The sequence below is a fragment of the Haematobia irritans genome, chromosome 2 (assembly GCF_050003625.1).
Source record: "Haematobia irritans isolate KBUSLIRL chromosome 2, ASM5000362v1, whole genome shotgun sequence".
In the NCBI taxonomy this organism is placed as follows: domain Eukaryota; kingdom Metazoa; phylum Arthropoda; class Insecta; order Diptera; family Muscidae; genus Haematobia; species Haematobia irritans.
Genome location: NC_134398.1, coordinates 157766662 through 157791706, shown reverse-complemented (window position 1 = coordinate 157791706; position 25045 = coordinate 157766662). Strand labels below are relative to the sequence as shown.

The 25045-nt window shown below is 37.7% G+C and overlaps 3 protein-coding genes across 3 annotated transcripts in view; all 3 read left to right on the top strand.

The window, feature by feature from the left end:
- The window catches only part of LOC142225126 (uncharacterized), a 979687-nt gene that overhangs the window by 459700 nt on the left and 494942 nt on the right, over positions 1–25045 (top strand). The gene's annotated exons all lie outside the window — the stretch shown is intronic.
- Positions 18022–24155, top strand: LOC142224268 (uncharacterized). Its single transcript, XM_075294038.1, has 2 exons — positions 18022–18506; positions 23286–24155. Exon 2 carries the CDS (start codon positions 23304–23306, stop codon positions 23610–23612), a length of 309 nt encoding a protein of 102 aa, XP_075150153.1. The 5' UTR covers positions 18022–18506; positions 23286–23303; the 3' UTR covers positions 23613–24155.
- LOC142225128 (uncharacterized) lies at positions 20107–22173 on the top strand. Its single transcript, XM_075294904.1, has one exon. It carries the CDS (start codon positions 20107–20109, stop codon positions 22171–22173), a length of 2067 nt encoding a protein of 688 aa, XP_075151019.1.

Here is a 25045-nt window from a genome sequence, read left to right as displayed (position 1 = left end):
ATATGGGGGCTATATATAATTATGGACTGATGTGGACACTTTTTGCATGGTCATTAGAAACCATATGCTAACACCATGTACCAAATTTCAGCCGGATCGGATGAAATTTGCTTCTCTTAGAGGCTCCGCAAGCCAAATCGGGGGATCGGTTTATATGGGGGCTATATGTAATTATGGACCGATGAGGACCAATTTTTGCATGGTTGTTAGAGACCATATACTAACACCATGTACCAAATTTCAGCCGGATCGGATGAAATTTGCTTCTCTTAGAGGATCCGCAAGCCAAATTTGGGGGTCCGTTTATATGGGGGCTATACGTAAAAGTGGACCGATATGGCCCATTTGCAATACCATCCGACCTACATCAATAGCAAATACTTGTGGCAAGTTTCAAGTCGATAGCTTGTTTCATTCGAAAGTTAGCTTGATGGCGGACGGACGAATGAACGATCATCGCTAGATCGACTCAGAATTTCACTACGACCCAGAATATGGGGTCTTAGACCAAATATTTCGATGTGTTTGTTACACACTGAATGACAAAGTTAGTATACCCCTCCCCCCATCCTATAGTAGAGGCACCCTATATTTTAGGACTCGTTATTTTCACAAGATTTGGAATAAATTTCTTTAAAATAAAAAAGTTTTAATGAAAATAATCTCCATAATCTTTTAGCTTTAAAAATGTTTTTCTTCACAATTTTTTTTAAATTCGCTATAGCACCGAAAACTCAATAAAACGTCTTTATTTTAAATAAGCGACATCGTTGGCTCGGATTCAATAGCAAAATCCGCAAAGGTGTATCAAAATCTTTGGATCCAAGTAAACATATATTTTTTCGGTGAGATTCCTCTGTATAAAACTAGAGCCTATAATCGGCAACTATAACCACAATCCATGGTATATCGATTGAGGCTGACAGTCTTTAGTAGAACTTTATAGGCAATCCATTGTGGATGGACATAAGATTCGGTCAGGCTGAGCTTTGGGCCGTATATAGCTATTGTATTTAAAGTCTAACTCAATATTCTATAGACATCCAACAAATTTGAAGGTTTTTATTCTGATCTACAGATTAGTGCCGAGTATAACATGGCCTGTTTTGCCCGACTTTATACGTTATTTGCTTGTTTTCTCCACATGCTCTTGAAAATATAACAATTTTGCAAAAGACAACAAAAAACCAACAGAGACTGCTAAGCATCCTTAGATCCCCGCCCACCAATATGATTTGGCAAGATACCATATCATCAATCTTATCCTTAATCGTTACTTCCAGAACATCCCAACACATACACATAGCGTCACACACACAGACACACAAACAAGCATTAGCTGCTTGAAAATATGAATTCATGCAGAGAAAGAATTACCCCTAGGGATAGTAGAACGGAAATGAGTTTTTAATTTTCAACAAAGGGAATGAATAAAACCTACACAAACGCACGTTTATACTCAGATTGGCAACGTAACAATAAAAGTAAAAAGAAAAAGCATCAACAACAAACGAAACCAGCCAGCATCATAAGGCAGATGAATATGAAAATATCTAATGTTTGGCAGGTGTTGTTAAAAACTTTCGTCACAAGACCAAGGCAAAGAAACAAGCAAAGAGCCAAACATCATTTCTTATCCAAACTCACGAGTCATTTTAATGAAAGTAAAAAAAAACGAAATGAAAGAATTTTGTGAAACAAATCTAACGGAAAGCGAAATAAAAAAATAAACAGTAACACCTACACTCCCTCACTCTCATTGTACAGCATAGCTATGACTAAGACTATAACACACCAAATCACTTGTGACAAATCCACAAAATATGATTGTAGACATGTTCTCATGTGCATATATGAATAAAAATGTTTTACAAAAACACAAACCACAGACCAACGAATCTCAGGAGACGGAAACATAAAATGAACATCAAGCTCAAGACCAACGACAACAGCAGCAAAATCACATGGCCACCAAAACAACACGTTGTCATATTTATTCGTATAAATATTTCTGTAGATGTAGACTTTAATAATATGTGTGCACAGTGGATTAAGTTTTAGAAAAAGTATAGTTTAGTCTAAGCGAAAAGTATTTAGATTTTAACACCCTACTCCATAATACATACTAACATTGAACTAACTTCCGAATGAAAACAGATATGGGCTTGAATCTTTGCACAAATAATTGTTATCGATATAGATGCAAATGGCCTGTAAATGACCTTTAGGTAGGGAGTTTTTGTATACCCTTGACCACACTGCGATATTATAAGTAAGTGCATATGTTTGCAATACCCAGAAGGAGACGAGATAGACACATGGTGTCTTTCGCAATAGTGCTCAGGATCGGCTCATGAGTCGATCTAGCCATGTCCCTGAGTCTGTGACCACATATTTCTTGGGCTTATAAAAACCGTAGTTTCGATCCAATTGGCCTGAAATTGGAAATCTTGAGGTATTTTAGGATCGTAAAAAGGTGTGGCAAAAATGGGGCGTATCGGTCCATGTTTTGGTATAGTCCCCATATAGATCGATCTCCCGATTTTACTTCTTGGGCTTCTAGAAACTGTATTTACTATCCGATTTGCCTAAAATTTGAAATCTAAAGGTATTGTACGACCACAAATAGGTGTGGAAAAAATGGGGCGTATCGGTCCATATTTTGTTATAGCCCCTATATAACAGGTTGGCTGATAAGTCCCCGGTCTAACAAAGAAAAACACATTTTTTTTTGTCAAAATTCGTTTTTATTATTCAACATAGTTACCTTCAAGAGCGATACAACGATTATAATAACCTTCTAATTTTTTGATACCATTTTGGTAGTAACCCTTCGGTTTTGCCTCAAAATGGCTGCAATGAAGAGGTTTCGGCGATCACCTCTTCATTGCAGCCAAATTTTTTCCCTGCGAGCATCCTTTTGAGATCTGAGAACAAGAAAAAGTCGCTGGGGGCCAGATCTGGAGAATACGGTGGGTGGGGAAGCAATTCGAAGTCCAATTCATGAATTTTGCAATCGTTCTCAATGACTTGTGGCACTGTGCGTTGTCTTGGTGGAACAACACTTTTTTCTTCTTCATATGGGGCCGTTTTGCCGCGATTTCGACCTTCAAACGCTCCAATAACGCCATATGATAGTCACTGTTGATGGTTTTTTCCTTCTCAAGATAATCGATAAAAATTATTCCATGCGCATCCCAAAAAGGCCATTACTTTGCCAGCGGACTTTTGAGTCTTTCCACGCTTCGGAGACGGTTCACCGGTCGCTGTCCACTCAGCCGACTGTCGATTGGACTCAGGAGTGTAGTGATGGAGCCATGTTTCATCCATTGTCACATATCGACGGAAAAACTCGGGTGTATTACGAGTTAACAGCTCCAAACACCGCTCAGAATCATCAACACGTTGTTGTTTTTGGTCAAATGTGAGCTCGCGCGGCACCAATTTTGCACAGAGCTTCCGCATATCCAAATATTGATGAATGATATGACCAACACGTTCCTTTGATATATTTACTTCCTTTTGATATTTTCATTTTACGGTCATTCAAAATCATTTTGTGGATTTTTATGATGTTTTCGTCGGTAACCACCTCTTTCGGGCATCCACTGCGTTCACCGTCCTCCGTGCTCATTTCACCACGCTTGAATTTTGCATACCAATCAATTATTGTTGATTTCCCTGGGGCAGAGTCCTGAAACTCATTATCAAGCCAAGTTTTTGCTTCCACCATATTTTTTCCCTTCAGAAAACAGTATTTTATCAAAACACGAAATTCCTTTTTTTACATTTTTTTTCACAATAACAAAAGTTGCTTCACAAAAGACGCTCTATCTCACAAACTAATTGACTTACAGACGTCAAATTTTGACACGAATCATTTGAAGGTTGGTACTATACAAAAATAATATGCATTTAATACTAGCGACGCCATCTATGTGTCAGACCGGGGACTTATCAACCGATCTCTCGATTTTACTTCTTGGCCTTCTAGAAACTGTATATACTGTCCCATTTGCCTGAAATTGACAATCTAGAGATATTATGGGTATGAGGTATAGGTGTGTCGCAAATGGGGTGTATCGGTCGATGTTTTGGTGTAGCCCCCATATAGACCGATCTCCCGACTTTACGTCTTGGGCCACTATAATCCGTAGTTTTTACCCAATTTGTCTGAAATTGAAATTCTAGAGGTATTTGAAGCCCATTAAGAGGTGTGTCGAAAATGGTGAGTATTGGTCCATGTTTTGGTATAGCCCCTATATAGACCTAACTCCCGAATTTATTTCTAGGACTTCTAGAATCCGGCTGACCACAAATAGGTCAGCCGAATATGGTGTGTGTCGAACTATGTTTTGGCTCGACAAACACCATGGACCGAACTCCCGATTTAACTCCATGGGCTTCTAGAAACCGCAGTTTTTATCCGATTTGCTCGAAAATGTAAATATACTGGTATTGTAGACCCTTAAAAATCTGTATCGCATTTATTTTTACTGGTCCATTTGGAAAGGCCGATTTCTCTTCTTGACGGTACACCCAAAGAAAAAATATTTTCCTCCGAAATGAAATTTTAGACAAACGAAATTCCCCTTTTGTATACAGTATTTTCGTTTAGAGCAAATAATCCGCATATTTTATAAGTGATTCAACGATTATCTCTAAAATGTGTGTCAAAAGGAAACTTTGCTTGTCTAAGATTTCTTTCCTCAAAATAGAAGACTCTTCTTTCAGTGTATAGCAGGCGCACTGGTCATGAAAATTGCTTGAAACTGAAAGTACAATTTCCAGATTTTACTACTCGCAGTAATTTAAATAATAGCGGTAAAAATCTTCATATTTAAGATTTCAAATCAAGACGTTATTTCATCATTTGCACGATATGCACGATTTCTCTAAAACTTAAACAAAAACGGTTCTTCTAAATCCAGAATCTGATCTAGTCTTCATAGTTTGAATCTTTAAATTTATCTTCGGGAAGCATACTGGATCAACTGATTTGCTGGGGAGAATATTTGCCATCAAAGCCCCTGAAATTCTATATATTATCAACTAACCCGCCACGACGAAGAGTTTTCCATTATATTTGATTCATGTTGGTGGGTATCTAAGATTCGGCCCGGCCGAACTTACTGCTGTATATAATTGTTTTAATCAGTTTTAGTCGCAGTTTTAGAACCCTACTAATTTTGGCAGAAATTGGTTCAGATTTAGATATAGCTCCCACTGTGGTATGACAATGGACTGAATAGTCTAAGTGAGTCTGAAATATCGGGCTGCCACTATACCTAATTTAACCTAACCTAACCTAGATATGTTAGGTTAGGTTAGGTGGCAGCCCGATGTATCAGGCTCACTTAGACTATTCAGTCCATTGTGATACCACATTGATGAACTTCTCTCTTGGCACTGAGTGCTGCCCGATTCCATGTTAAGCTCAATGACAAGGCACCTCTCTTTTTTATAGCCGAGTTCGAACGGCGTTCCACATTGCAGTGAAACCACTTAGAGAAGCTTTGAAACCCTTAGAAATGTCACCAGCATTACTGAGGTGGGATAATCCACTGCTGAAAAACTTTTTGCTATTCGGTCGAAGCAGGAATCGAACCCACGACCTTGTGTATGTAAGGCGGGCATGCTAACGATTGCACCGCGGTGGCTCCCAACATTGGAACTATGATGCCTTATTTGGTTGCAATCACTTCTTTCGCCCGATTTACCCTCATATAACCACAGAGGGGAACAATTTACTCTGATGTCCGTGAAACTTTCCACAGGGGGTAGAATTACCATTTTAGCATTGTGTGCCAAATTTAGTTAAAATCAGCTCAGATTTAGATAATGCCCCTATATATATGTTTTTCCGATTTGAGCCAAAATATCCACATTTTCCTTGTAAAATCACCACTACTAAGACAAAAACTTGTAAAACTGATCTAAATTTTCACCTATTTCTAATACATATATATAAATCACAAAATGCGCCTTTGCGAAGTTTCTTAAAAATGCTTTAGATTTAAATATTTCTAATATTTATACCCTTCACCACTACTGTGGTACAGGGTATAATAAGTTTGTGCATTTGTATGTAACGCCAAGAAGGAAAAGTCTGAGACCCATCGTTTAGTATACCGATCGTCTTAGAATTAAATTCTGAGTCGATTTAGCGATGTCCGTCTGTCTGTCTGTCTGTCTGTCTGTCTGTCTGTCTGTCTGTCCGTCTGTCTGTCTGTTGATGTATTTTTGTGTGCAAAGTACAGCTCGCAGTTTTAGTCCGATTGTCCTAAAATTTGGTATAGGGTCCTGTTTCGGCTCAAAGACGATCCCTATTGATTTTGGAAAAAATCGGTTCAGATTTAGATATAGCTGCCATATATATTTTTCACCGATCTGGTCATAATTGGCGTGTATATCAACCGATCTTCCTCAAATTCCGTACATCCGAATATTTTATGAGTCTCGAAAAACTTGCAAAATATCAGCCAAATCGGTGCAGATTTAGATATAGCTCCCATATACAGCTTTCGCCCGATTTACACTCATTTGCCCACAGAGGCCAATTTTTTGCTCCGATTTAGTTGAAATTTTGCACGGGGAGTAGAATTAGCATTATAGCTATGCGTGTCAAATTTGGTTGAAATCGGTGCAGATTTAGATATAGCTCCCATATATAGCTTTCGCCCGATTTACACTCAAATGACCACAGAGGCCAATTTTTTGCTCCGATTTAGTTGAAATTTTGCACAGGGAGTATAATTACCATTGTAGCTATGCGTGCCAAATTTGGTTGAAATCGGTTCAGATTTAGATATAGCTCCCATATATAGCTTTCGCCCGATTTACACTCATATGACCACAGAGGCCAATTTTTTGCTCCGATTTAGTTGAAATTTTACACAGGGAGTAGAATTAGCATTGTAGCTATACGTGCCAAATTTGGTTGAAATCGGTTCAGATTTAGATATATCTCCCACATATAGCTTTCGCCCGATTTACACTCATATGACCGTAGAGGCCAATTTTTAACTCCGATTTAGGTGAAATTTTACACAGGGAGTAGAATTAGCATTGTAGCTATGCGTGCCAAATTTGGTTGAAATCGGTTCAGATTTAGATATAGCTCCTATATATAGCTTTCGCCCGATTTACACTCATATGACCAAAGAGGCCAATTTTTTGCTCCGATTTAGTTGAAATTTTGCACAGGGAGTAGAATTAGCATTGTAGCTATGCGTGCCAAATTTGGTTGAAATCGGTTCAGATTTAGATATATCTCCCATATATAGCTCTCGCCCGATTTACACTCATATGACCGTAGAGGCCAATTTTTAACTCCGATTTAGTTGAAATTTTACACAGGGATTAGAATTAGCATTGTAACTATGCGTGCCAAATTTGGTTGAAATCGGTTCAGATTTAGATATAGCTCCCATATATATGTTTTTCTGATTTCGACAAAAATGGTCAAAATACCAACATTTTCCTTGTTTTTTACTAACATTGTGTTCCACCCTAGTGCATTAGCCGACTTAAATTTTGAGTCTATAGATTTTGTAGAAGTCTATCAAATTCTTCCAGATCGAGTGATATTTAAATGTATGTATTTGGGACAAACCTTTATATATAGCCCCCAACACATTTGACGGATGTGATATGGTATCGAAAATTTAGATTTACAAAGTGGTGCAGGGTATAATATAGTCGGCCCCGCCCGACTTTAGACTTTCCTTACTGGTTTTTTATTAACATTGTGTTCCATCCCAGGGCTTTAGCCAACTTAAATTTGAACTCTATAGATTTTGTAGAAGTCTAACAAATTTTGTCCAGATTGGGCCAGATTTAAATATATGTATATGTAATATAAATCAATTTAGAGTCAGCAGAAAAAACATTTGTACACGAATCAATTTTAAATAAATTGTGAGATGATATGAAAAATATAAAGTAAATATATGTGTATTTTACCTTTACATTAAACATTGACACCCGAGCTACAAAATAGAAAGAAAATTTATTTTGATTTATTTCTGTTTAGGGAAATAAAAAACAACAAGTATATATGGCTGTAAGTTTGGCCAATCTTGTGTATCCTCCACCATGAATTGCGTAGAAACTACGAAAGACTGTCATCCACAATCGAATTACTTGGATTGTGGTAATAATCACCGATGACAAGGTATCTTAAAACTTCATAACACCGTCTTCCAAATTCTTAGTCCATACAAGGTGTATATTAGGCAAAAAAAAAATATATATATAGAGAAGTCTACAAATAATTACGAACCGATATGAATGTTTGCGCGGTAATTAGAGAGCCAGAATTGAAATATGGGGGTCGGTATTCCCCATAGGCTATATATAATTATGGACCGATATGGATCAATTTTTGCATGATAGGTAGAGGCCCTATACTAACACCACATACCAAATTTGAACCGGATCGTATGAATTTGGCTCCTCCAAGAGGCTCCGGAGGTCAAACCTGGGGATCGGTTTATATGAGGGCTATATATAATTATGGACCGATATGGACCACTTTTTGCATGATTGTTAGAGACCATATACTTACACAAAATACGAAATTTCAACTGAATCGGATGAAATTTGCTCCTCCAAGAGGCTCCGGAGATCAAATCTGGGGATCGTTTTATATGGGGGCTATATATAATTTTTAACCGATGTGGACCAATTTTTTCATGGCTGTTACAGACCATATACTAACACCATGTACCAAAATTCAGCCGGATTGGATGAAATTTGCTTCTCTTAGAAGGGCTGCAAGCTAAATTTGGGGGTCCGTTTATATGGGGGCTATACGTAAAAGTGAACCGATATGGCCCATTTGCAATACCATCCGACCTACATCAATAACAACTACTTGTGCCAAGTTTCAAGTCGATAGTTTGTTTCGCTCGGAAGTTAGCGTGATTTCAACAGACGGACGGACGGACATACTCAAATCGACTCAAAATTTCACCACGACTCAGAATATATATACTTTATTAGAGCATATATATACTTTATTATTAGGGTCTTAGAGCAATATTTCGATGTGTTACAAACGAAATGACAAAGTTTATATGGAGGGTATAAAAAAAAAGAGAAAGATAATTTCACATAGCCCAAAAACACAAACCTGTATCATATACAAAAAATAAATAAAAACCAGTAAGGAAAGTCTAAAGTCGGAAAGTCTAAATTTTAGTAAGGAAAGTCTAAATTTTCGATACCATATCACATCCGTCAAATGTGTTGGGGGCTATATATAAAGGTTTGTCCCAAATACATACATTTAAATATCACTCGATCTGGAAGAATTTGATAGACTTCTACAAAATGTATAGACTCAAAATTTAAGTCGGCTAATGCACTAGGGTGGAACACAATGTTAGTAAAAAAACAAGGAAAATGTTGGTATTTTGACCATTTTTGTCGAAATCAGAAAAACATATATATGGGAGCTCTATCTAAATCTGAACCGATTTCAACCAAATTTGGCACGCATAGTTACAATGCTAATTCTAATCCCTGTGTAAAATTTCAACTAAATCGGAGTTAAAAATTGGCCTCTACGGTCATATGAGTGTAAATCGGGCGAGAGCTATATATGGGAGATATATCTAAATCTGAACCGATTTCAACCAAATTTGGCACGCATAGCTACAATGCTAATTCTACTCCCTGTGCAAAATTTCAACTAAATCGGAGCAAAAAATTGGCCTCTTTGGTCATATGAGTGTAAATCGGGCGAAAGCTATATATAGGAGCTATATCTAAATCTGAACCGATTTCAACCAAATTTGGCACGCATAGCTACAATGCTAATTCTACTCCCTGTGTAAAATTTCACCTAAATCGGAGTTAAAAATTGGCCTCTACGGTCATATGAGTGTAAATCGGGCGAAAGCTATATGTGGGAGATATATCTAAATCTGAACCGATTTCAACCAAATTTGGCACGTATAGCTACAATGCTAATTCTACTCCCTGTGTAAAATTTCAACTAAATCGGAGCAAAAAATTGGCCTCTGTGGTCATATGAGTGTAAATCGGGCGAAAGCTATATATGGGAGCTATATCTAAATCTGAACCGATTTCAACCAAATTTGGCACGCATAGCTACAATGGTAATTATACTCCCTGTGCAAAATTTCAACCAAATCGGAGCAAAAAATTGGCCTCTGTGGTCATTTGAGTGTAAATCGGGCGAAAGCTATATATGGGAGCTATATCTAAATCTGAACCGATTTCAACCAAATTTGACACGCATAGCTATAATGCTAATTCTACTCCCCGTGCAAAATTTCAACTAAATCGGAGCAAAAAATTGGCCTCTGTGGGCAAATGAGTGTAAATCGGGCGAAAGCTGTATATGGGAGCTATATCTAAATCTGCACCGATTTGGCTGATATTTTGCAAGTTTTTCGAGACTCATAAAATATTCGGATGTACGGAATTTGAGGAAGATCGGTTGATATACACGCCAATTATGACCAGATCGGTGAAAAATATATATGGCAGCTATATCTAAATCTGAACCGATTTTTTCCAAAATCAATAGGGATCGTCTTTGAGCCGAAACAGGACCCTATACCAAATTTTAGGACAATAGGACTAAAACTGCGAGCTGTACTTTGCACACAAAAATACATCAACAGACAGACAGACGGACAGACAGACAGACAGACAGACAGACAGACAGACAGACAGACAGACAGACAGACAGACAGACAGACGGACATCGCTAAATCGACTCAGAATTTAATTCTAAGACGATCGGTATACTAAACGATGGGTCTCAGACTTTTCCTTCTTGGCGTTACATACAAATGCACAAACTTATTATACCCTGTACCACAGTAGTGGTGAAGGGTATAATTATGGGTTTAAAAACTAAATATTATAAAGTTTTAATATTTTGTATCGTAGCCCTTAGAGTTGTCTACTTCCTGGAGTTTCGTTGGCATTGTGTGGGTTAGAATTTTCGTACTAAGCTCCATACATCCATAAGGACGTTTTTTGAGAGTTTTTTTTTTAAAAAGGTTCTTCCGCTTTGTTGTCATATATGTCCACAAATCCATTTTTGGGCAGATTCGGCCAAATTATTCTTCAGAATATTTAATTTATCTATTTTGTGTATATTTCCTTCAATAAATATGATGTTTTTAACGCTATTTCTATGCCGTCACATTCCCACCTACGTGGTTAACAGTATATGCAATATATCGTTTTTTCGCATTTTTATTCCTTTCGATGTGGTTTTACTTAACAACAGTGCATCGATGAATTTAATAGAATTTTTGGCGATAAGGCTCCGTCAAGGACCAGTGCTTACTGATGCTGAATTTAGCCGAGGTCGTACTTTACTCTAAAACAAATTTCGTAAAGGTCGGTGATGCTGTGCGCCAACTGATATTGCACGATCGGCATATGACCATGTGACCATTGGGACTTGACTATAAAAAGGAAATCCCTTGTCATTGAGCTAAACAACGGGCAGCACACATCGAAATATTGGCCTCAGACCCCTTGAAGTATGTATTTATTCTTGGTCGTTGTGAAGTTCTGAGTCGATCTAGCCATGTCCGTCGTTCCATCTGTAGAAATTATGCCAACTTCTTTACTACATAAGATATTGTCTTGAAACATTGCCAAAGTAGTTGTTGCCGTCGTAGGTCGGATGGAACTGCAAATTGGTTATTTCAGATTATTTAATTAACATTTTTTTAGTTATATAAAAAAATTGTTTGTCTTCAATCACGAACTTAATTGATCCAAATAATTTTCAAGTGAAAGGTCCTCAATCACAGAAATGATAGTGTAAATCACCAAAATCTATTGAAAAATTAATTGATACACCCAATTATTGTGATTGATTTTTGTTTTCAATTAAAAAAATTGTTAAATCAATTACATTATATTTGGTACCAATCACAAAATTAATTAGCACGACATTAGGATTGACTTGCTTCTTTTCAATTATGAATTACATCGATTCTTGGGAATTTGTCGGCCTATTGTGCAGTCGAGGTTTGTTTATTTGTTTGTTTTTTTTTTTTTGGGTGGGTAAGTGCAAATGAGTTTATTCGAATTAAGATTTTCATCATAAGATATAAATTTACATATGTGTGTTGGTATCTAGGTGTTTGCCCATATTTAAATAAATCTTTAAAATCTTTTCGTAGCTTACAAAAACACAAGTAAATAAGGACAAGCAGAACGTACTAAAATCTCACCAAAAAAAATTTATTTGAATAAAATGTCACGTTTTAAGGCACCATATTTATTGCACACCATAATGTTGCTCCTTAAGTATGAGATTGTCGGAGCAAAATTTTTGATTATAATTTTAAATTATAAATTCATTTTATAGTCGAATTAAAATTGAAATGGGTTTGCCAACAGAGAAACAATAAAACCGATGAAATTAGCACGTAGCAAAATCCATTCTATCATATGGTAGCACAGTGACAGCAAATGCAAAACTTAACAAGGAAATAGGGCGTTAGCTAAGTGTCAGAATTTCTTTCATCCTTCCCGATGATTAGATTGCCATAGAAAATTCTGACAAATTATTGGCTTAAAATTTTACAGCCTAAAATTTGTCCTCCTGGGGTTTTGAAAAATGTTGCTTACCATTCTTCAAAATATATTTTCCATGCTTAATATTGAAACCATTGTCAATAGACGGTCAGTTGAGATCACATTAACTTCTGAACGAAAAAAACTACCTGCCAGAAACATGACACAAGTAATTAGTAGTAATGTAGGGCACAGGGCTGTGGGGTCGAGCCAATTTTCCTCGACTCCGACTCCAGCATTTTTCATCAGCGTCGACTTCGACTCCGGGTAATTTAACTAAATCTTATTTTAATACCACTAATTTGTAGTTTTATTGTGGGGGTACCGTACATGAATCGATATAAATTATCGTATTTATTTATGTGTGCAAAAAAGATTTTAATTTCACATTTGATGCCAATTGAACTCTATATTTAAGGCAATGTCGGTCCTATGTTTAATAAAAACAAGTATATACGGCAGTAAGTTCCGACAGGCCGAATCTTATGTGCCCTCCACCATGGATTGCATAGAAACTTGTACTAAAGACTGTCATCCACAATCGAATTACTTGTATTGCGGTAACACTTGCCGATGGCAAGATATCTTAAAACTTCTTAACACCGTCTTCTCAATTATAAGTTAGTCCATACGGGGTATATACATATTACACAAAAAAGACCGATTAAATACGTATATAATTCAGTTTGACAAAATTTTCTATAGAAATGAAATTTTGACAAAATTTTCTATAGAAATGAAATTTTGACAAAATTTTCTATGGAAATAAAATCTTGAAAAAATGTTGTATTGTAATAAAATTTTGACAAAATTTTCTTTAGAAATAAAATCTTGAAAAAATGTTGTATTGTAATAAAATTTTGACAAAATTTTCTATAGAAATAATATTTTGACAAAATTTTCTATAGAAATAAAACCTTGACAAAATTGTGTATAGTAATAAAATTTAGCCAAAATTTTCTATAGAAATAAAATTTTGGTAGATTTTTTTTTTTGGGGGATCGGCTATATATAACTACAGACCGATATGGACCAAGTATGGCATGGTTATTAGCCGCCATATACTAGCGCAATGTACCAAATTTCAACCGGATCGGATGAATTTTGCTTCTCCAAGAGCTACGGAGGTCAAATCTGGGGATCGGTTTAAATCGGGGCTACATAGAATTATTGACCGATATGGACCAATTCTTGCATGGTTGTTAGAGACCACATACTAACACCACGTACCAAATTTTAACCGGATCGGGTGAATTTTGCTCGTCCAGAGGCTCCGGAGGTCAAATCTGGGAATCGGTTTATATGGGGGCTATATATAATTATGGACCGATGTAGACCAATTTTTGCATGATTGTTAGATACCATATACTTACACCATGTACCAAATTTCAGCCGGATGGGATGAAATTTTCTTCCCTTAGAGGCTCCGCAAGCCAAATCGGGAGATCGGTTTATATGGGGGCTATATATAATTAATGACCGATATGGACCAATTCTTGCATGGTTGTTAGAGACCACATACTAACACCACGTACCAAATTTTAACCGGATCGGGTGAATTTTGCTCGTCCAGAGGCTCCGGAGGTCAAATCTGGGAATCGGTTTATATGGGGGCTATATATAATTATGGACCGATGTGGACCAATTTTTGCATGATTGGTAGAGACCATATACTAACACCATGTAGCAAATTTCAGCCGGATGGGATGAAATTTTCTTCTCTTAGAAGCTCCGCAAGCCAAATCGGGAGATCGGTTTATATGGGGGCTATACTACAAAATCATGGGCACAGTGTGGAGCAGGGTATAAATATGTGAAATATTTATATTTTTTTAGGCAATTTCGCAAAAATCCATTTACGATTCATCAATCGATAGATATGTATTAGAGGTATAGGAAAATTTTAGTTATTTTTGCAAGTTTTCGACTTAGCAGTGAGAAAATTTGCTATAGAAACAAAATTTGGAAAAAAAATATATATTAAATAAAATTTAGAAAAATTTTTTTAGAAATAAAAGTTTTATAGAAATAAAATTTTGTTGTTGTTTTTTTTTTTTGATTTCAGCTTAAAACCATACATTGACTAAACTACATGTGTAGCTTAACCAACAGAGGAAAAGAATGTTTGTCAAATTTATTTGGACAAAGCCCTATAGACTGCAAGATGGTTGGATGGACGCACGTTTCGGAATTACCACATTCCTCATCAGCATCCTCTACTTGCAGCAAAACTATCAACCAATTATCAGAATAAATTCAGGCAGTTCATTAAACCCAACAATGAACCACACTTTAACCTTGCGAAAAAAGGTTTTGCATGATAGCCGGCTTATGCCGAAATAAATTCGAAACAAACATATCTCTTTTCCTATGCCACTGTCATATATATTTTTTCCGATTTGGGCAAAAATAACCCAAATTGCCACTGGCACATCGAAATTTTGTAAAACTTTCTCAAATCAACACCCAGAATGAGACGAGAAAAACACATGGTGCCTTTGGAAATAATGCTCAGGATTGGCCCCTAAGTCGATCTAGCCATGTTCGTCCGTCCGTCTGTCTGTGAACATATTTTTGTGATCAGTGTCTGGGTCGCAGGTTTAGTCAAATTGACTTCAATATTAGCACAATTATGTGTTTTGAGTCAGAATATGTTAGTAGCCTATTGATTTTGGAAGAAGTCTGGCACTGTAGTGCCAGACTTTCCACAGAACGGTTGAGGTTTCAACAACACTACGACTTGTGGAAATATCGAAATATACTACAACCCAAAATTGAGCACCTATATTGGCAAGATATAGCCAATTTTTTTGTTGAATCTTCACTGTTAAGCAGGGCATTAGCAGATTTAAATTTTACTTCTACAGATTTTGGAGAAGTATAAGAAATTGTCTTCCAATCGGTTAAGATTTAAATATTTTTATAAGAGAATATAAACCTTTGATAACTCCCATCAAATTTGGAGGAGTTGAGATGGTACCAGTACATACTCAGCAAAAAATTTTGAAGTTCTTCCAAAGACACAACTTTAAAAGTATTTCCAGAAGACCAAATTTTCGTGACACGCGTGAATTGCGTAAAATCTGAAGCAACTCTCGCGAATGGGACTAAAACAAATATGTCGTGCGTGAGTAATAAATTCGGTTCGTTAATGTAAGTGAATAAAATTTCTGCAAAATCACGCTCACGAAAAAAATCAAGATTTAATTCTTACTCGTATATTAACTGAAATTGATTTAGCTGTCGAACTATATTCTATTCATGAATTTTGTTACCTTTGCTCATTCTTGGTTGGAAAATGTCGTGAGTCTCTTGAATTTGTCGTGAGTCACGTAAATTGTTGTGAATCGTGCGTGAACGTGAGTCTTTAAAAGTAGTTCGTGCGTGAGTACTGTTTTTCAATTCGTGAATGTGCGTGAGTGTGAGTTAAATTTCACTCACGCGCACACCACTAATAGACACATGGTGTCTTTGGCAAAAATGCTCAGGATGGGCTCCTAAGTCGATATCAGAGATGGTCTGTATCAAACATTTTTAGGTTTGCGACTATCGCAAAGTTGTAAACGTCGTAAACGTCACATACGCGTCGTAAATGTAGAAAAAGTAACAAAAGTCGCAAACTCAAAATACTTTAGTCGCGTCAGCTAGGCAGCGAATTCGATGATATCCAAGACGATGGTATGTGCGAAGAAGTTGCAATTCTTAGGAATGTTCACAATTTTCGGTTTTTTGTCCCCACATTTTCCCTATAGCCTTTTGAACGAGTACAGGGTAACCGTGGATTTTCTCGTCCTTTTTTAGCTTTAAGTTCAGTCTCCTGTCCAATATAACCCCAAGGTATATCACAAATTTCTGCCGAAACTCACAGCGAATGCCGTCAATCTAAATTAAACAAGCATATACGGCCGCAAGTTCGGCCAGGCCGAATCTTATGTACCCACCACCATGGATTGCGTAGCAACTTCTACGAAAGACTGTCATCCACAATCGAATTACTTGGGTTGTGGTATCTTAAAACTTCTTAGCATCGTTTTCTAAATTGTGATTTAGTCCATACCTGGTATATATTAGACAAAAAAGTTATGTATAGTTAAGTCTACAAATAATTACGAATCGATATGGACTTTTTGTACGCAGAGAGCCAGAATTGAAATATGGGGGTCGCTTATATGGGGGCTATATACAATTATGAACTTGATATGGACCAATTTTTGTGTGATTGGGGATCGATTTATCTGAGGGCCATATATAACTATAGACCGATATGGACCTAGTTAGGCATGGTTGTTAACGACCATATACTAGCACAATGTACCAAATTTCAACTCACTCGGATGAAATTTGCTCCTCCAAGAGGTTCCGAAACCAAATCTCGGGATCGGTTTATATGGGGCTATGTACGATTATGGACTGATATGGACCACTTTTGGCATGGTTGTTAAATATCATATGCTACCATCAAGTACCAAATTTCAAGCAGATCGGATGAATTTTGCTTCTCCAAAAGGCACCGGAGGTCAAATCTGGGGATCGGTTTATATGGAAGCTATATATAATTATGGACTGATAGGAACCAATTCCTGCATGGTTGTTGGATACCATATACTAACATCACGTAACAAATTTCAACCGAATGGGAAGAATTTTGCTCTTCCAAGGGGCTCTGGAGGTCAAATCTGGGGATCGGTTTATATGGGGCCTATATATAATTATGGACCGATATAGACCAATCTTTGAATGGGAGTTTGAGCCCATATATTAACACCACGTACCAAATTTCAACTGAATCAGATGAATTTTGGTCTTCCAAGAGGTTCCGGAGGTCAAATCTGGTGATTGGTTTATATGGGGGCTATATATAATTATGAACCGATGTGGACCAATTTTTGCATGGTTGTTAGAGACCATATACTTACACCATGTACAAAATTTCAGCCGGATCGGATGAAATTTGCTTCTCTTAGAGGCCTCGCAAGCCAAATCGGGGGATCGGTTTATATGGGGGCTATATATAATTATGAACCGATGTGGACCAATTTTTGCATGGTTGTTAGAGACCATATACTTACACCACATACCAAATTTCAGCCGGATCGGATGAAATTTGCTTCTCTTAGAGGCCTCGCAAGCCAAATTTTGGGGTCCGTTTATATGGGGGCTATACGTAAAAGTGGACCGATATGGCCCATTTGCAATACCATCCGACCTACATAAATAACAACTACTTGTGCCAAGTTTCAAGTCGATAGCTTGTTTCGTTCGGAAGTTAGCGTGATTTCAACAGACGGACGGACGGACGGACATGCTCAGATCGACTCAGAATTTCACCACGACCCAGAATATATATACTTTATGGGGTCTTAGAGCAATATTTCGATGTGTTACAAACGGAATGACAAAGTTAATGTACCCCCCATCCTATGGTGGTGGGTGTTTAAGTTCAAATGCCGTTTTCTTAGCTTTTGTTAAATCATATAATCATTTTCAAGTGTAATCCCGCCGTTAGGATTTGTCTATACCTTTTCTGCCTTTCGGTACGAAAATGAGGACATTTTCTAACGTCAAATGTCATCAACCCCCGCCTTTCGGCATCCAAGCTTTTTGACATTCACTTTTGAGACTCTCTCGCTTCTACGAAGGTAAATATTGTTTGACGAACAATAATTGATTAAATAAAGCCCAAATATTTTGGTTCAACTTCTAAACCAGTGCCTTTTTATTTCTTTTCTACTTTTATGCCACGCATTCATTGGTCCATTCGAGCCGAATATTAATTGGAAAGAATTAATTCGCTCTTTTTATTTCTTCCTCGAAGGCAAAGGCTACGCCAATCAACAACAACAACAACAAACGATCGACGATCACCATCCTCTACGAGGCATTTTCAATTTATTACACAAATATTTTTATTATCAACAACCAAGGTATGTACTTTCAGTGATAATTAAAAAGTGAGCATATCCTTCGGTGTAAATATAAATAAAACAGAAATAAACACTCGCCTACGGTCGCTTTACAACTCGTATTTTATATCGGTTGTACATTAAATCTCTACGGAAAAAAAAATAAATTATCCGTCGGTCTTTAATACCCGGTTACATTGTCATTAAAGTGTTGAAAAGTGCATTTAATTCCACTTTGTTTTCGTCCAAATATTGTACGTCAAAGTTGAATTCAATTTCGCTGTATTTCTCCATTTGATTACATTCATATTGTTGTGTTTTTTCTTTTGGTTTTTTGATCTTCGATCGGCATAGAAAAAACAAAAACAATTGCATTGGTTGTAAGCATTGGTTTGCCAATAGGCATCAATAGTAAAGTGTTATACAGTTGCCGTTCAACTTGCTATACACACGTACGCACACAGGTGTTACATCCAACATACGTTCGAACTGCATACACGTTGGTTTATTAGCGTGGGTCGCTTACGGCGCGAAATTATAAAAATAATTTTTTGCAAGTTCAATTGAGAAAAGTATTTATTGTTGATTCCTACGGATATCGGTCGTTTACTATTATCGTTCATGTTACGTGGTAGTGTACCCTACGGTCGGTCGATATAAACAATAAAATAATAGTATTTTATATACATATATTATATTATTTTAATATTGACATATTTGAGTTTCCACGAAACTTTTTTGATTTTTATATTATTGTTGTTGTTGGACCTTACCGTTTGGTAGCGTGCATCTTACAGTCCGTGCACCCTACAATCGGTCAAGTTGATATTTTACAATCTAAAGTTCACGACTTTTTATTGTTTTGTAATTTTTCCATTTTGCAAGTGATATTCACGATACACTTGCACAAATTTTGTGTATCTACGTACACTGGGAGAAATTTTGGATAATATATACACTGAGAGAAACTCTCGAAATATATAAAATTTTCAATTTTTCCAATAATTCGCCACGCGAATATTATTCTTTGTATTCTACGATACACTGAAAATATTTTTTGTATTCACGATACACTTGCAAAAATCTTTTGGTACACTGGAAAAATATTGTAATATTTTCCAAATAAAGATTTTGCATATATTTCGCCACGCGAAAAAGGCTTTCATGTATTTACGATACACTTGAAGAAACTTTACGTGTTTTCATACACTTGGAGAAATTTTTCGCCAATTATTACAAAAAGTTAAAATACTTATAATTTACCTTACAGAGCTAATTTTAGCTGGTATTTCCAATACACTGTAAGGAAATTGGTGTATCGACGATACACTGTAAAAAATTGGTTGTACTCCGTACACTGTGAGAAAGTTTCGGATCTCATTTTTTGTGTTTTTGTGGTAATCACGTTACCTTACTCACATTTTTAGTACTTTCGGTACACTGCGAAAAATATTGTGTGTTGACGATACAACTTTCGCATACACTGAGAGGAATAACTGCGTTTTCATTTGTTCGACGACAAATCGAAGTAGCTTTTTGAACCGATTTATACTCTTTTCAAGAGTTTTGGACATCACGTGTCAATTTTTTCGCCCTTTAAATTTTCCAGTACTTTTTCATAATGACTACTACACCACTAACTGCTTTCACAAGAGCAACTGACGCAGTAGTCCGATTTGAAACGAAGTTTCACAGTTTGCGAGACGATGATCTCACCGCCCATAGACTAGAATGTCATGGTTCCGAGGCTAAGTCGTTGTGGGAAAAAGTTAAGAGCTTATTCGACGAATGTCTTGACTTTGTGTCCACACAGAGCAACGCAACCGAGGCAGTCGCCGCTGCTGACAGAAAATATGACGTGGCTTATAATTGTTATCTGAACGTTATGGAATCAATCCAACGTAAATTGGATGCACTACGTGCACCATCTAAGCACTCTGCTAAATCGTCTCGGTTGGAGGACCAAACATTACTTTTGAATGTTTCTCATAGGTCCGATGACTCTCACAGTTCTTCCGTTGGCTCTAGGGGAGACAATAGTTCCTCCCACAGTCTCAATCTGCCGCCTTGTGATATAGATGTTTTTGACGGCGATTTTCTCAATTGGCCGACATTTAGAGATTTCTTCACAGCGGCATACATTAACAATAGCCGACTTAGCGATATTGAGAAATTGTGTCATTTGCTCAAGAAGACCAGTGGTGAAGCTCGCGAGGTTGTTTCGAAATTTCCGCTCACGCATAGAAGCTTCGCTCTTGCGTGGAAGGCACTAAGGGGTACTTATGATAATACCCGCCTATTGGTGAACCACCAACTCAAATTATTATTCGATTTACCGGTCTTGGAGTCTGAGACCAGTTCAGAACTGAAGAAACTACAACGTGGTATCTCGACATGCATTTCGACAATGTCCATCTACGATGTGGCTACTGACGATTGGGATCCCATCCTCGTCTTTTTATGCCTTCAGAGGTTGCCGAAATGTACTGTTACACTTTGGGAACAGAGTATTAAGGACAAGTCTGCTTTGTCTTCTTGGTCAGATTTGGACTTCTTTCTCACGGAAAGAATCCAGACATTGACATGTCTTCGCGATATCCGCGGCATTGACGCCAGGCCTCCTGCCAACAAAAGAATTCGCTCGCATTTCACGAATGCGAACACGACTCGTTCCCCAACAAGTACGCCCCCTTCCTCCCAATCCTCTCCTGACAGATTATGCGTTCTCTGTCGACGACAGCATCACCTCAGAACGTGTTCTAGGTTTCATAATCTTTCAGTTCTTGAGAGGATGAATATTGTTAAGCGCCATCGGTGTTGCATGAATTGTCTGTCCCGCAGACATATTGCAGCTAATTGCCCCAGCGCGTATGATTGCGGTAAATGTGGTAGAAGACACCACACTCTTTTGCATAGAGAAACATCAACTGGTCCCAGGACTGCTCCTATCGTTCCCGCGCCAGTTTCACGGAATCCCGTACCGGTGTCATTGGATGCCAATGAACCTTCTACATCGACAGGCATTGTGTCGGGGACGTCGAGTAGACAGGTTTTCCACATTTCACGTAGTGGAAATGTATTATTGGGAACTGCAATGGTGAATATCGTTCACCAGGGTATGACGTACCCTGCTAGGGCCCTAATAGATCCAGCTTCGGAATCATCCTTTATTACGGAAGGATTGCGAAACCGACTTGGACTGAGTACGTCTTCGGCTTTGGCTACAATTTCTGGTGTGAATCAAAGTGTTTCGATCACGTCGAGAGAACTTTGTTCACTTTGCATTGGTACCCCACTAGACGAGTCGCTCCTACTGGAGACTACAGCGTATGTTCTTCCGAACATTTCCGGCAACCTGCCATCTTTTTCTCTAGATCGTGACATTGTGTCTAGTATGCCAAATCTACGTTTGGCTGACCCCAATTTATTTGTTTGTCGTCCTGTTGACCTGCTTTTGGGCGCGGATCTTTATCCGAAAATTGTGTTGGAGGGTACGCGAACGAATATTTTGGGATCATTACTAGCACAAAACACAGTCTTCGGCTGGGTTGTCACGGGTCCTATCCCTTCCTCGAATATTTCTGTCTACACGACTACTGTGGACCTCTCCAAGGAAAATGGTCTTCACGAGACACTTCACCGCACTTTGGGAACTAGAAGAGCTTCCCCGACGTCCTCTCTTATCTGATTTAGATAAGTTTTGCGAGGAAAATTATAAAACGACATCCCGACGGTATTCTGAGTGAAGATACTCTTCCTCTTGAAACTTATTTCTTCGGACAAATCGGAAACCAAGGACGGCCTGGCCGACACAATTTCTTCGAAATTAGGCATCCCTCTTGTGAAAACCATGAATTAAGACGATTCACCACGACTTTGTCCGCGGGTATATACAGTTATACCATATGAGGCCAGTTTAGGTTACGCCTACAAATGAAAATGTGTTATCTGCCTTATCGCCGGTCATCCACCGATAAAAAGACAATTTGACTTCGATTGGTTTTCACTGCCTTGAATGACATTTTTACACGTCGGTCCGACTCAACAATCAGACTTGTTTCTCCTCGTTTTGAGGTGGAAGTTGTATAAATTTGTGTACAATTGCGATATCACACTGATGTATCGCCATTTATATGTTGACCCGTCCTAGACCTTTCTGCATTGAATACAGTTAAGATATTCTCTGCAAATATTATCCGGAACTTTTAGTTACAGACAGTGGCTTGGACAACTTTTGCATTTGGCTGACGACACGGAGAATGGGTTTCCTCTTTATGTACAAGTCCTACAGAAGTGCATGTACGTTGACGACGTATTGACGGGGTACCATAATTTGGGTAATGCGCCTGGGTCAAGGGGCAATACACGCCATGAGTTTGAGCTATCTTGTCCTATAGTACGCTATTTATCACGGTTATATTTAAAAAACAGTCTGCTTTTCTACGAAAGCGGTAACTTTACATGCTACTTTTGATTTGTCCACGACATTCTCGACGAGAACTATTACTCCCCACTACGTGGAAATTATGTCGTCTTCGCGATGTTCATCCGGGTACTAACGGTCGTAGTTTGTTCAAATGGATTACATCCTTGTCTTTTAGGGAGTTAACATAGGTCTATCTGTCGCGTTATGCTCGCGTCCTCCCTAGTTTTTGTTTCATGAAAAATCTTTGGTTTGATGGCCGCGTTCGAATCGCAATAGATCAGACTACAAGTTGTGAGGCGACCTACGGTTTCTGGTCACCCTGACCATTATGTTAATTTGGTTTTCCGTTCCGAAATCTTTCTATATTTTCATAGATAGAAAACATAGCAAAGATGACTGCTACCCTTCCAGAGTCTGAGGACGACGTCCCCATGTTGGATGAGGAACGGGAGATTAATTCTAGCATCGCACCCCTTGCCGATGAACATACCATCAGTACGACTACTGATTCTGCCATTCTGGCCGACAATGTTGCAACAGCAACCAATAAAAAACCGTTGACGACGGCTTCTGGGGTCCCTCCAGGAGAATTGTTTGTGGCTTCGCCACCCCATATCACACTTGGGTGTAAGGTAGTCTTCAACAGCCTTCTGACTTTACGAGTCCTCGACACCCGGCTCTTCCGAGTCAAATTTATTTGAAATTTAAAAATCGATCGGGCTTAACGAGTCCATTTACGATCGCGTGCTTGACGAGCACATTTGTAAATATGAATTTGTTTTTGAAAAAATGAAACATGAAATGGAAACCATAACAAGAGAAAAAAAAGAATTGAACTAAAATAAAATGCTCATTTTTGTTAACTGAAATGTACATCCTGTATACTTTCATTATTTCATTATTTAAGTGTAACTATGAATTTATGTTTTAAACTTTGCAACCTGGCTGGATGTTGCAAGGCGGGCGGCAATGTTTAAGTTCAAATGCCGTTTTCTTAGCTTTTGTTAAATCATATAATCATTTTCAAGTGTAATCCCGCCGTTAGGATTTGTCTATACCTTTTCTGCCTTTCGGTACGAAAATGAGGACATTTTCTAACGTCAAATGTCATCAACCCCCGCCTTTCGGCATCCAAGCTTTTTGACATTCACTTTTGAGACTCTCTCGCTTCTACGAAGGTAAATATTGTTTGACGAACAATAATTGATTAAATAAAGCCCAAATATTTTGGTTCAACTTCTAAACCAGTGCCTTTTTATTTCTTTTCTACTTTTATGCCACGCATTCAGTGGGTATAAAAATGTTCAGGATTTCTTCTATTCAAAATTTGGTTTTCTACAGTAGGTTTACGACTTTTGCGACATACGTATTATACCGTCGCAAATGTATGTCGCAAAAGTCACAGTTTGTGACAGGCCAACCCTGGTCGATACAGCCATGTCCGTCTGTCCGTGAACACATTTTTGTAATCAAAGTCTAGGTCGCAGTTTTAGTCCAATCGACTTCAAATTTGGCACAAGTATATGTTTTGGCTCGGAATAGAAGACTATTGATTTTGGAAGAAATCGATTCAGAGTTAGATATAGCTCCCATGTATATATTTCGCCCGATATGGACTAATACGGTCCCAGAAACCAGAGTTTTTCCCCAATTTGGTTGAAATTTTGCACTAGGAGTACAATTAGTAGTGTAGTCAAGTGTGCCAAATTTGGTTGAAATCGGTTCAGATTTAGATATAGCTCCCATATATAGCTTCGCCCGAATTACACTCATATGACCACGGAGACCAATTTTTTGCTCCGATTTAGTGGAAATTTTTTACAGGGAATAGAATTAGTTATGCGTGCCAAATTTGGTTGAAATCAGTTCAGATTTAGATATAGCTCCCATATATAGCTTTCGCCCGATTTACACTAATATGACCACAGAGACCAATTTTTAACTCCGATTTAGTTGAAATTTTGCACAGGATGTAGAATTAGCATTGTAGCTATGCGTGCCAAATTTGGTTGAAATCGGTTCAGATTTAGATATAGCTCCCATATATATGTTTTTCTGATTTCGACAAAAATGGTCAAAATACCAATATTTTCTTTGTAAAATCGCCAATTTTCCTACGGTATATGATATGGTA